At 45.8% G+C, this 13,477-nt stretch overlaps 1 protein-coding gene across 1 annotated transcript in view; it reads right to left on the bottom strand.

Annotated features, from left to right (window-relative positions):
- The window catches only part of CC2D2B (coiled-coil and C2 domain containing 2B), a 1,912,120-nt gene that overhangs the window by 154,228 nt on the left and 1,744,415 nt on the right, over positions 1-13,477 (bottom strand). The window contains exon 37 of the mRNA XM_086919535.1: positions 488-622. Coding sequence (XP_086775661.1) covers positions 488-622 — 135 coding nt within the window. The remainder of the gene's footprint in view (positions 1-487; positions 623-13,477) is intronic.

Below are 13,477 nucleotides of genomic sequence, written 5' to 3'. Positions count from 1 at the left end.
GTGACGCCACTGCCTTTGTTACGTTGTCTTATAGGCTCAGCCTTGCTGATTAGAGCCAGCTCTTTTTTGTTACTAGTTATGATCACATGGCGCTGCTCTCCTATGAGCCTTCAAAAAGGAGCGCTGTGGGCAAGCTGCTGCAGGACCGCCTGCCCGGATTACTACTTCTAATCCGGCAGGCGGTCAGCGCTTGAGTTTGGCAGTGTGAGAGCGGGGCAGTGACATCACGTGCCGCCCCGAGCCCATACTGCCAAACTCATAATCAGACCCTTAGTGTGCACCCCTTAACTTGATTTTCATCTGCCACTAATGCATATTCAAGGCAGGTTTTGAGAGTGGATTTGTGTTTGGAATAATATTGTGCGCTCCAAAGAAAGCAAATAACAGTCGCAGTTTTAAGCGTACTGCAATTGGATGTACTGCAGATTTCACACAACTCTAATAAAATCCTGTCTATTTTGCTACACTTTGAATTCAGCATACTTACATTATCTGTACCAATTAAACAGTCAACACTCTGCAGAGGACAATAAATATCAAACTGCTTGTAGTACTGGCCATTCATTGGATTCCAAAAGAAAAAATCTAAATGTTCATCTGTCAGCACATATGCCACTGGTCCCTATTAAAAAACATATGTGATAAATCCGTATTAAACAAGTTTGGTAACTCAATATTTTAAATGTTAACTTTTACATCTGAATCAGATATATTTGGACAGTATTTTCTTCATGATTTTTTTTAAATGGCTTATCATTTATAACTGCATTTCTTCCACATAGTACAAAAAGAGGTTCTATATTTACACACATTTTATTGTCCAATAAAATAAATCTCTTTCACCTATCTATACATTACCAAATCTCATTACAAAAAAATTCTGCAAACAGTTATTTTGAATGTGTGAAGTTACAAGCGAGTGTGTGAGTGAATTATTGAGTACATTTGCTGTGAAGATCTGCAGAACTAATTAACCTTAGGTATTAACAGTTTTTGTTAACTGATCATCTGCACCATCTTTTGCTTTTCTGTATACATTTACATTGCCACAGTCACAAAGGGAAGGCAAGAAAAGAAAGAAAGGTATTTCATATAAATCCAGCAGCATTTCTAACTTTTTTGAAGCCTTCATATGGATGTATGACGGTACAACGTGTGGTATTACCACGTGTACCGTTACAACGCAGGTTTTACAACGCAAGTCGTTACAACGACTTGCGTTGGGGGGCACTGGATAGTGAATAGTTTAATTTACTATTCCAACTCCTGTCCCCGTGGATAGTAGGGAAGGTGCTGGATAGTAAATTAAACTATTCCCTATCCTAGAGCGCCCTCCAGCAAAAGTCGTTGTAACGACTTTTGTTGTTAAGCCTGTGTTGTAATGGTACAGCGTTGTAAGGGTTTCGTTGTAAAGGATGTTCCCCACCTTCATATATCTCGAAGAATACTCATGGAAAGCTATGGCTTAAAAAAAATTCCAGAAATTCTTGCATGCACAAAAGACAGAATTTTCACCAAGCTGAAATGTTGACATATAGAAATTTGATACAAATTGTAGCACTGCAAATGGATTTAATAGTGCATCTAAGTGGAACTTAGATGCCTAATCACGTTTGTGTATTAGTCCTCAAGGGACAATTTTCCCTGATTTCCCGTTCTTCTCATCATACATCATGTGCTTTGACATAGTTCCCACTTAACTCTACATAGAGCGACTATGATCAAACCCTGTGATATCGTATGCAACGGTGAGTCCACTAAGACCATACATTTTTTTATTAAACGGTGCCAGAAAGCATACCACCTTCTCAAGCGGCTTACTGCAATGTACTTTACTGAAAATCATGGGCCATATTTATGAGATCTTTGCGTCATGCTTGCACCACACAATGTGGTACATGTACGATGCAAACCTGTACAACAGGATAATGAAGCCACTCAAAGCCACGTGAGTGGCTTCATGAATTTGAAGAAAGGCAACGCAGCGCAAATCACTGCATTGCCTTATTATGCCTTCCGGTAGGTGTTTCATTGTGGTGTGTACTCCCACGGATTTCGACGCATTTCCAAATTTACATGGACTTGTAACACTGGGAATGTGAAAGAATCTTACGCCTTCCCAGAGGAGGCATAACGAGGAGGCATTTGTTTATTTCTCCTTCTTCCGTTCTCTTTCTATGCAGCACACATAGAAAGAGAAAAAAGCCTCTCAGGGATCTTTTTTGTGCACAACACAATGGTGTCTGCATTGGCGCAAGGCTGCCACTGCGCCAGCGCAAGGGAAGAGGATAGGAATGCACCGTATTGGATACATTTGGCACATTCCTACACTTTCCCTGTTACACAGGGCAGCGCAGCTAGATGACTTGCTGTCCTGCCCTGAACCATACTCTCCATAAATATTCCCCACAGTCTATAGTTAAAAAACAGACAGTACTACATCATCTATTGCCTCCAACCAACCTGACTTTAGTCATTCAGTAAAATCTTGATTTATTCCAAATAATGAAGTCCCCATTTTAATAGGGTTCCTCTTGGGTATTTAATTCTATACAAGGACAGATTACAGGAGAGGTGGAAGGGCATATAAGAATCTAGCTCCCTCAGTTCCCCTAACACCAACTGGTGTGAGTGTCTGCTCGTCAATATTGAGTCTATGCCCTCATATACAAATATTGGCTACTGTACTCTATAGATTATGGGTAGCAGAGACTTAAGTGACACGTCTGCACCAGTCTGAAACAGTAAACATAAGTAATCACATTCCCACTTTATACAGCTGATGTGTATTAAGCACAGCAGGAGAGCAGACAGCTCAATGGTCTTCAAGTTGGAACACACAAGCTCAAAAACCTTGTTTATGCTGATGCTCGCACACCAAACTTGAGTAATACAAGATGTCACTGGTAGAGGCTGATTCAAAAGTGCGTTCATATTAAACTTAAGCAAGCCCAATGTTCTTGGTTGAAATAGCGCTGATGTAGCACTTGCTACTCCACTCACTAAAATACAACCCCTCAGGGAGAAATCTCGGCAGCTTGCAAAACCTTTTAGGCCTGTTTGGTTACCTGTTAACCAGAAACAACTCTAAATTAGAACCATGGGACTTTTTCCATTGGTTTGATAATTTCACAGACACCTTTACCTCCTTTTTCTGTGCTGCAATATCTACAATTGAATTTTCTTCACTGGTGCAGGTTTCCAGTCACATCAAGGGGCATATCACATACTGTTTTTAGCAAGAACCCAGAACTACCCACTTGGAGTGTTACTTCCTCTATATGTTCTGAGCACCTCATAATTGTTTTTCTGCTTCGTCCTCCTTTTGCATCTAATCCTCCAGCTAACTCTTACATCCTGACCCATGCAAGTGTGTAACAACAGAGGAGATTGTATGTTTAAAAACAATACTGGGGGAGCGTGCCAAGATGGTGGTGGGGTGAGAGGGGGTGTTCGCTCCTCCACTGCCCGGACCACCAAGTGCCGTTAATTGCTGAGTCCTGGGGCACATTGCAGCATCCGAAATTGTCCCAGCAACAGTCAAGACCTCCGAGCTTCCCATGGAGAGGTGCGTTTTGACTCTCAGAGAACTCTAGCCGCAGCACGCAGCTGAATCCTGAACCAGGCAAGATGGCAGCTGTCCGCACCTGAGTTCCAACGAGCTCTTCCTTCCCGAGGCGGTGACTGACCAGCACTGTGTTTGAGTGACAGAGACCCTCAATCCCATACAGGGACTCATTATAACGCCTGGAGGATTCTTGCCACCGTTTGGTGGTCTGTATGGCCAACCTGAGGAATGGCAAGATGGCGGCCACCAGAGTCTAAGCCCTGCCAGCCGCACTGCACAACTTCGCATCGTAGCGCCAGACGACTTACAGTGATGCGGAGAGATGATTGGAGGGCCGCAGCAGTTCTGTGACACACATGGTGTCACCAGGAGGACATGGCCACCGCAGCTGCCACCCAGACACTGAAAGGAAGAAGTCTTGCCCACAACAACACTGGCTGGGGGACCCCAAGGATGATCCTTCAAACGCAGCCTGCAACACCTGGTTTGTAGAAATGAAAGCATCCTGGGGCCTAGAGTGGACATTCCAGATGGGGTCTGATGACCAGGCAGGCCTTTGGGAAGAACGTGGCCTGGGGCCTGGCCTGTGGTGTGTTCCATTCATATGGACACATTTTCCTGGTGACTTGCCTGGTCAAGCAATGGGTTGTTGATGGCGCCCCATGGATCCAGCTGCCTCTTGAGACTTCAGTACCTATTCACCCTAACGCCTGATTGCCTCTTGGAAGCAAAAACAGACCCTCAACGTATTCTGCCTTGCTGTGAATGCTTGCGTGTGCTGCGGGACCTGGTTGGGGACAGCTTATAGGTGTGCTACACAGGGACCTGCAGCTGTATGGACATAGACTTGCAGTATGTATCACCTTCACCTTCACCTTAGCGGCAGCAAAAGCCAAATGAGAACATTCTGTGCACAACATGCTAACCCGGTCTACCTCAGCTGCCTTTAAGGAACCCACCCTGGCTCACAACTGCCTCATCAGACGGACTCAGTGGAAAATCACGACCAGGATTGGGTGCCAGTGACCTGGGCCTTTCTGGCTTCCCTGTTCGACTCCCTCAAGGTGGACATCCAGAACTCAAGAGGGGCATCTTTAAGAACCGCAAGATGTGAAGCTGGACCTGAGCTCTGTAAGAGAGCAAATATCCTTCATAGAGGATAAGGAACTTGCCAGATGCAGGGGGTTGAGATGCTGATGCAGGAGGGTATTAATCTGCACGAACAACAGGCCGACCTTTGGGCCCATGCAGAGGATATGAAGAACAGATCTCGCCACAAGTTTCACCCTGCAGGAGGTCCCAGTGGACACTGAGGGCTTCGAAATATAAGACTATGTCCAGACACCACTCTGCAACTTGACAGGGTGCACCGGGTCGGTCACTCTGGAGGCTCGACAGCAGGCCCCCGGACACCCTGGTATGTGTACACAACTTCCAGGACAACTTAGGGCATGCATGTGCGCCACATGTGCACCCATGCATATTTCAGGGGTGCAACAGGGTGTCCTTTGGACACCCCTGCACCCTTGAAATTATTCTCAATTTGCGATTAGCAAATTGCGAATCACAAATTGAGATTAATTTCACATTCATTCCTATGCGCCTCCTGGCCCATAGTAATGAATGGGAAATTATTCCTTAATTGCGATTAGCAATTTGCTAAACGCAATCAAGGAATTTTAAGAAATCGCAAAAAAAAGCGATTTTCTACATACATGCCATTTTGCGATTTCTAAATAGCGATGCCTTAAAAATCGCTATTAAGAAATTCCAAAAGGGTATGTTGATAAATATGGCCCTTACTGGCAGATGCATCAACATAGCCTTTTGCTATTCCTAAATAGCGATTTTTAAGGAATCGCTATTTAGGAATAGCAAAAGCCTATGCATGTAGGAATCGCTATTAAAATAGCGATTCCTAAACATTCCTTAATTGCGACTCGCAAATTGCTAGTCGCAATTAAGGAATGCTGTCCCATTCATTCCTATGGGCCTACAGGCCCATAGGAATGAATTGGAGATTGCATGAGCAATTTGAGAGTACCACTAGGTACTCGCAAATTGCTCATGCAATTTCAAGGGTGCAAGGGTGTTAAAATGACACCCTGTTGCACCCCTGAAATTGATCTCTGCACATATGTTGCACACACACATGCCCTAAGGGCATGTGTGTGCGCAACATGAAACTTTGAAAATTGCACAAAAGTGCTTTTTTCAAAGTTTTAGCAAATTACCATGAAATTCAACTTCATGGTAATTTGCTACTCCTATTGGCGAATTCACTATTTTTTTTTATTTTCATGCATTGCATTTAAGGAATCTCAATTTGGGATTCCTTAAATGCAATCGCAATTTAAGGAATCTCAATTTAGAGATTCCTTAAATTGCGATTTTTGCATTTGGGATGATGCATCCCAGATGCAAAAATACCGGGAGCAAAGGGGCAGATTCTGAGAATCTTCCCATTTGCTCCCGGTATTTACTTTGATGCATAGGCCTGTTTGTCTTTATATCCAGCGTCTTATATCTCGTTTCTTAAATGCCCCACATGCTTTCCAGAAGTGCACAACAACAAAGGTAACGCTGGCATAATTCAAATGGAGAGGCAGTCAGCGACTGAGAGACGGATGCGGACTTCGTATTTAACCTTGCGTCTTTAAATGTACACAAAAGCCATTTTCCACCGCGTGAAGGTCGCGGTCAAGAACAAAGCAAGCAGAGCATCCTCACGCTGTTTTACAAAACATCCAAACAGGGCAGTAGCGGGAAGTGGTTCAAGGAAGCTGGAAACGCTGAACCCCGCACGGCGTAATTCCCAAATGTGCACTAGCGAGAGCTCGGCGTGTCAGCTGTTGGTAAGGCAGGGCTGGTAACACAGCGAGGGAAGTGTGATGATGGGTGCTAGGCCCTCATTATGCTGATGAGAAATCAGACACGGACACAGTGATAGTGGTTAGCTAATGGGCCGCGAGCACGTGCGCTCAGCCCCTTTTATTACCCAGGGTCATCTGACCAATGACGCCTGGTGGTGGGTGGGTGTTTAGTGTACTGACATCAGAGCGAGACACTAGACCGTGTCTACGATAGTACAGGAAGCATGGAAAGTCAGGAGCTCCATGCAAGGCAGCGGATAAAAGGATCCATGATACAATCCTATTGGAGCCTCATGCTGTAGTGTCCACAAGAGCCAAACTGTAGCAAAAAAAGGGAGGAGGTAACCATAGCTCTCAAGGAAGGTCCAACAAAGGTTTCAGGAGTACAATAGGAAGTTCAACAAGAAAGATTCCAGGTCAAGGGGCGTGGTCCACACAGAGCGAGTAAGACAAGCACCTGAGTTAGTGGACAAGTCTCTTTTATAGTCCTGTGGTCACCTGATCACACTTTTCCAGTGTGATATGCGATAGTACACAAACCGATCCCCAGGACCAATGCATTATGGGAGTGGAAGTGCTATTGTAGGTGACATAGACAAGGTACAGGAAGCCTGGCATGTAACAACATGTTTTGTGACTTCTAGGCCCCGAAGTAGGGTGCACTTCATCAGGACCAGAAGTGAGTGTGGTATGCCCCTTTCTGGGGGTTTAGTCTCCCTCGAATAGGGATGACCTAATCAAGTTGGCTGACTGGTCTCTTCTGGAATACCGGGCTATTATTCCACCTCAATTGAGGATCATTGTAAGGGGCCCTATCCGGCGGTCAGGACACATTGGTCTCACCTAACCTCCTCAGTCATCCTGGAACACTGCACTCCAATCAGTGCTTGTGGCACGTGCCTTCTCCACACCAGTATGCGTGATACCCCAATTTCTTAGCTAGAGTATGTGCCTATACACAAGATGTGGGGTCAGAGTCAGTAGTAGCATCAGCTGGGACTAAGCAGAGTCCTGTGGGAGGCGTAGACAATGAACACAGACTGAACCAGAATACCTCACCCAATAATTTTCTGCACAGCCCCTACCAGCATCCAGCAAAGGTAGGCCAACCTGCGATGGACTAAAATGCAAACATACAGGGCTGGGGAGCAGCACTGTGGGAGTACTGTGTCTTTGGGAAATATTATGCACTACCACAAAGCTAGCTATATCTTCTGTGGGAGGTGTAGGTGAGAATACCTAATCCAATAATTTTTCTAGGACAGTAGCAGCTATAGATTGCACGTCGATATTGTACACTGCCTTCGCACGGTGAACAGCGTCCGTTAGTACTAGCTAGCTCCCTAATATAGTGATATTTAATTTGAATACTGTGTACCACATTTTTGTCCTCTAACCTTTTATGTACAGTATTGCGCTGTACGTGTGGAAATAAAAAAAAATGTCTCTTATGTAAAAGCACTAGCTGTTCAATGATTTATTAATCCATGTTGTGTGTTCTATTGAGTTTTGAGATTCCACTCTACTCCGCTCCCCTTAATAAGCAATAGACAATTCAAATTTGTTATCCTGAGGGTCAAGTGCTAAAAGGGTGCAATTGCTGCTCAATTTTGGGTCCAACAGTAAAGTCCCAGAACATCACTGGTAACTAACGTTCACGGTTGCATTCTGAGCCTAGTAATCCCTGACTGCCCCAGGACTCTGGTAAATTTGCACATAGGAAGCACTGCATCAGACTTCAATGTAGGCCAAATGGAAGAGCAAAAACATTTGCAAACGTTTTCTAGGGCAGATATTATTTGCCTAAAGCAACTAGGTGATTAGTAGTTCCTGAAATAAATCAAAGAGAAGGAGTGAAATCAGGCATCCCAAGTTCATGAAACCGGGCATCTCATGTTCAAAAAACCCTGAGGGAGGGAGGGGCATTAAAAGGTATTAATTGACCAAATGGCATACACTTGGTAGAGACTGAAACCTTGCAGAACCATTGATGATGCCAAATGTGTCATAGTGAATCAAGACATATTTGCAGTTAGCCTTTTTAACATCAAGGTACTCCATACCCACTTAAAAAGGCTTTCAATATTCTCTTTTGGAAGTGTATCTTTGCAATTTTGCTACAATTCGGGTTCAGGCACAATGTACGCCATTGGATGTGCTTGTTGTACACATACCGTTCAGCTCTGAGGTGCACCAGCAGATTTATATCAGAGGCATGCCAGATTTGGGTTGGAACAAGACAAGGCTGGCCCCTCCCCCCACTGGTTTTTGCAATAGCGATAGAACCTCTAGCGGCCATTGTGGACATCCAAGTGGAGCACCACCTCATGTATCTGATTAGGGTGGATCATGCAGGTTTCACCATATGTGGGCACCAAGTTGATGTTTTGTTAATGACAGGTCGAGATCTGTCACCTTCGACACCCTGATCTCCCAGGGGGCTTTTATACTGTTGCTGCATAAAAGGGATATGCTGAGTGGACTCTCAAGATTACTGCCAGTTGCAAACTTGGCGGGGTAACTATCAGCAACAAACACTGTAATTGCACAACTGCTCTTCTAAACAGCCCATCAGAAGTTGACTGGGCTTACAAACTGGAGAGTGGAAGAACACTCAGGATATCTGGACTGCGGCTGATGAAGGTATCTTCAAATCATTGAGGGAATTATTGACGGATATAGCCTTACCCAATGACCAGTTTTTAACCAATTGGAGAATAATATCGTTGATACAGGAGAACTGAGGTGAATTAGATAAATAATCCTTCACAAATCATATGCTTTCAGAATTACTTACTCTGGGAATGGGAAAAAAGTCGTTGTATAATTTTACAAGGTGCTACTGAATAATCTGAAACAACCCCTGACTAATGTTGGGGAGAAATGGGTCGAGGGCCTAGGCCCGGAACTCATGGACAATGAATAGAGGCTAGTTTGGCAGGGGAAACAGCCATCACAATACGGGCACAACAACGCACTACCATTATTTATTTATTTTATTTATTTATCGCAATTTTTAGAGCGCATCAATTACCCATACGGGTGTCTCGGCGCTAATGTTACAGATCTTCACTTCAGTAGGGGAAGAATTTAGGAGGTAAACAGCCAGGTTTTGAGACTTTTTCTAAATTTTAGCAGCGTGGGGGCAGTTTTAATGTGGAGTGGCAGAGTGTTCCATAGTTTGGCAGTTGCGATGGTGAAGCATCTGTCTCCCCAGTTGGTTTTTTTTGTCCGTGGGACTTTTAACAGGTGGGCTGATGCCGACCGTAATGTTCTCTGATGTTCCACTGGGCAGAGGGCTTTTTTTAGGAACAATGGTCCGGGATTGTTCAAGGTTTTATAGGCTATGCAGAGTGCCTTAAACTTTATTCGGCTCCTGATGGGGAGCCAGTGTAATTTTTTGATGTAAGGGGAGGTAGGGGTGAATTTGGGGATGGATAGGAGAATTCTGGCCGCGGCATTCTGTACCGTCTGGAGCTTATTAAGTACCTTTTCCTGAGCATTCAGCAATAGGGAGTTGCAATAATCGGTTCTGGAGAACACTAGGGTACTGATCAATGTTTTACCGGCGGATTGTGGCAGGTAGGGGAGGAGTTTCTTTATTCTTTTTAGGATGAAGAAAGCAGAGGATACCACAGAATTGGCGTGGTGGAGGAACGTCAATTTGTTATCAAAAGTGACTCCCAAATTTCGTACCTTGACTACTGGCTGGGGGGGCGTGCCCATCTGTGATGGCCACCACTGGGGGGACCAGGCCGGCTGCAAGCTCCCGAATGTCATCACCTCCGTTTTGTTGGAGTTCAGCTTGAGGCAGTTAGATGACATCCAGGAGCCTATCGCCTTCATCCCTTCTTGAAAATTTGCTGCGACAAATGTTCCGTCATTGTGCACTGATAGCACTAATTGGGTGTCGTCAGCATACGTTGTGAGGGCAATTCCATGGGATTTTATTACTCTCGCCAAGTCCGACACATAGATATTAAAAAGTGTCGGACTTAGCGAGGAACCCTGTGGAACTCCGCAGGGGAGGGAAAAGGTCTGGGAGGTGAAGTTACCCATCTTGACTGTTTGTGGGCGGTTGGCTAAAAATGAGGCGATAAGGTCTTTGGCCTTGTCTCTTATGCCTAAAGCTGAGACACGGTCGATCAGAGTGACATGATCGACCGTGTCAAATGCAGCGGAAAGGTCCAGTAGTATTAGGACCGCCGCGCCTCCTTTGTCCATAGCTGTTCTGATCTCATCTGCTGCCTTGAGCAGTGCAGTTTCCGTTCCATGGCCCTGCCTGAAGCCGAACTGAGTGTCGTCTAGAAGGTCGTTGTCATTGATGTATTTAGAGAGTTGGGTATTCATTACCTTCTCGAAGATCTTAGCTGGGAAGGGAAGGCAGGCGATGGGTCTATAGCTAGCAGGGAGAAGAGGGTCCAACGTTGGTTTCTTGAGGAGAGGTTTAATGATTGCCTCTTTCCAGACCGATGGATAAATGCCTGTAGAAAACATGGCGTTACAGATAGTAGATAACGCGGGGGAGATGGTTTCTGGGATAAGATTCAGAATAGCTGGAGGGCATGGGTCTAGGGGAGATCCCGATTTAGTGCTAGTTACCAGATGTCGGATTTGTTCTTGATTAGTAGGATTGAAAGATATGAAGCTGACATTATTGTTTATAGGAGGTGATGTCAGGGTGGGGAGAGAGGATGAATGGGAAAAAGTCGAAAAAATGGAGCTAACCTTATCCTCAAAGAAGCTGGCCAAATCATCTGCTAGGGATTGTGAGCCTTCTAGTCGTGGGGCAGGTGGATTGGACAGATGGGTAACCACCTGAAACAGTTCTCCTGCTGAGTTTTTTGCCTGGTTGATTTGAGCGGTGTAGTAGCGACTTTTTTCTGAGTTTATAAGTTTTTTGTAAATGGAAAGAGCGTTTTTGTAATTTGTTTTATCAGTGGGGTTGTATTGCCGGCGCCACTTCCTTTCAAGGTTCCTACAATGCTGTCTCTGAATTCGAAGGGGCTCTGTAAACCATTGTGCTGATGGTAATTTCCTGTTTCGGCGTGAGTTTTTAATCGGGGCTAGTTTGTTGCACGCCATGATTAAATTGTTCAAATAGTTAGAGGAAGCCAGGGTAGGGTCCTGCTCGTTAGGGATGTGGGTTTCTTGCATTATCTCTGATAGCTGAGATAGGTTGATATGTTTCCAGTCTCTATACGTGGATTCGGAGACGGATGTGGGCGGGGGTTTAGTGGGGCTCACTTCGATGGAGAAGCAGATCGCTGAATGGTCTGACCATATCAGAGGGATTACTTGTGTAACGGCTATTTGGGGGTTGTTGGTGAATAGACCGTCTAGGGTGTGGCCTGCTTGATGAGTGGGAGATTCTACTATTTGCATCAAGCCGGCGGCAGCTAGATCCATGATTAGCTGTGTAGTATCCGGGTCATTGGAGTTTTCTAAATGAAAATTAAGATCGCCCAGTATGGTGAAATAAGGGGAGCCTGCGGCCCCTTCAATTATATTTCCTAAGTTGGCTAGGAACTTGGATCTCGATCCCGGAGGTCGATAGATTAGCATGCCCTTAAATGATGATTTAGCAGAGAGGCCTAATGTAAAAAGGAGGGCCTCGTATTCGGGACATATAGTTTGTACCGTGGAGAGTTTAAAGTGGTCTCTGTATATTATGGCTATACCTCCACCTTTTTTTATGGGTCTGTCTAATCTGCACACATTGAAGTTGATAGGGGTGGCAGCTTTGAAGTCCGGACCGGAGGCTTCGTCCCCCCAGGTTTCTGTAATAAACAAAAGATCCAGTTTGTAGGTGTCTATTAAATCAGCAATTTCGAGCTTGTGTTTGGGAAGCGATCTTGCATTTATAAGTGCTGCTGATATTGGGCGTGAGGCAGTATTGGTCGGTTTGTGAGTGTCCAAAGTGCACGTAGGACAGTAGTGAGGGCCCATGAGAGGGTTGGTATGCCTAAAACAGGGAGGAACATGGGGCCGTTCTGCTACGTGTCTGAGGTTGAGAAGATCGGCAGCGGTATAGATGTATCTTACCGGGTTTGCCGCCCGTGGTGGAGTTGAAGCGGCAGGGGAAGTGGCCCTTAGCCCGTCCTCAGCGCGGACGAGCACAGACGAGCTTGCCTTATGCGCGCCTTCGGCGGGCAATCGGCGCGCCCGCTGCGCTCGTCCGCTGCGCTTCCGGTTGCAGCACATGATTTATTGGACTTCAGCTGACATTGGAGGGGGTGTGGTCAGCGCGAGTGGGCGTGTCAGCCGAATGGGAAGGCGGCGTTGCCCTGGCAGCGGTGTGCCGCGTCAGCCCAGAGTCGGCTTGGCGGTGTGCTGCGCAATTCAGGTAAACAACAGGATTATTAGCAGTTTTAAAAACAAATCAACAGCGCTAAAATGCTAAACTCCCGGCTTCCGCCTCAGGAGTGGAGTTCTGAAACGCTCGCTCGTCTTCAGCGCGCGTTTTAAATAGAGGCAGGGGGTGTGGTCAGCGCGAGTGGGCGTGTCAGCCGAATGGGAAGGCGGCGTTGCCCAGGCAGCGGTGTGCCGCGTCAGCCCAGAGTCGGCTTGGCGGTGTGCTGCGCAATTCAGGTAAACAACAGGATTATTAGCAGTTTTAAAAACAAATCAACAGCGCTAAAATGCTAAACTCCCGGCTTCCGCCTCAGGAGTGGAGTTCTGAAACGCTCGCTCGTCTTCAGCGCGCGTTTTAAATAGAGGCAGGGGGTGTGGTCAGCGCGAGTGGGCGTGTCAGCCGAATGGGAAGGCGGCGTTGCCCTGGCAGCGGTGTGCCGCGTCAGCCCAGAGTCGGCTTGGCGGTGTGCTGCGCAATTCAGGTAAACAACAGGATTATTAGCAGTTTTAAAAACAAATCAACAGCGCTAAAATGCTAAACTCCCGGCTTCCGCCTCAGGAGTGGAGTTCTGAAAAACTTTTACAACGTGAGATCCATTACAACGCATGATATTACAACGCATGCCATTACAACGCAGATGCTATTACAGCCCATGCCATTACAACGTAAGTATGGGTAAGT

This window comes from Lissotriton vulgaris, chromosome 5 (assembly GCF_964263255.1).
Source record: "Lissotriton vulgaris chromosome 5, aLisVul1.2, whole genome shotgun sequence".
Classification (NCBI taxonomy): Eukaryota; Metazoa; Chordata; class Amphibia; order Caudata; family Salamandridae; genus Lissotriton; species Lissotriton vulgaris.
Note: the sequence above shows the minus strand (reverse complement) of the source record. Positions and strands in the feature narration are given on the sequence as shown.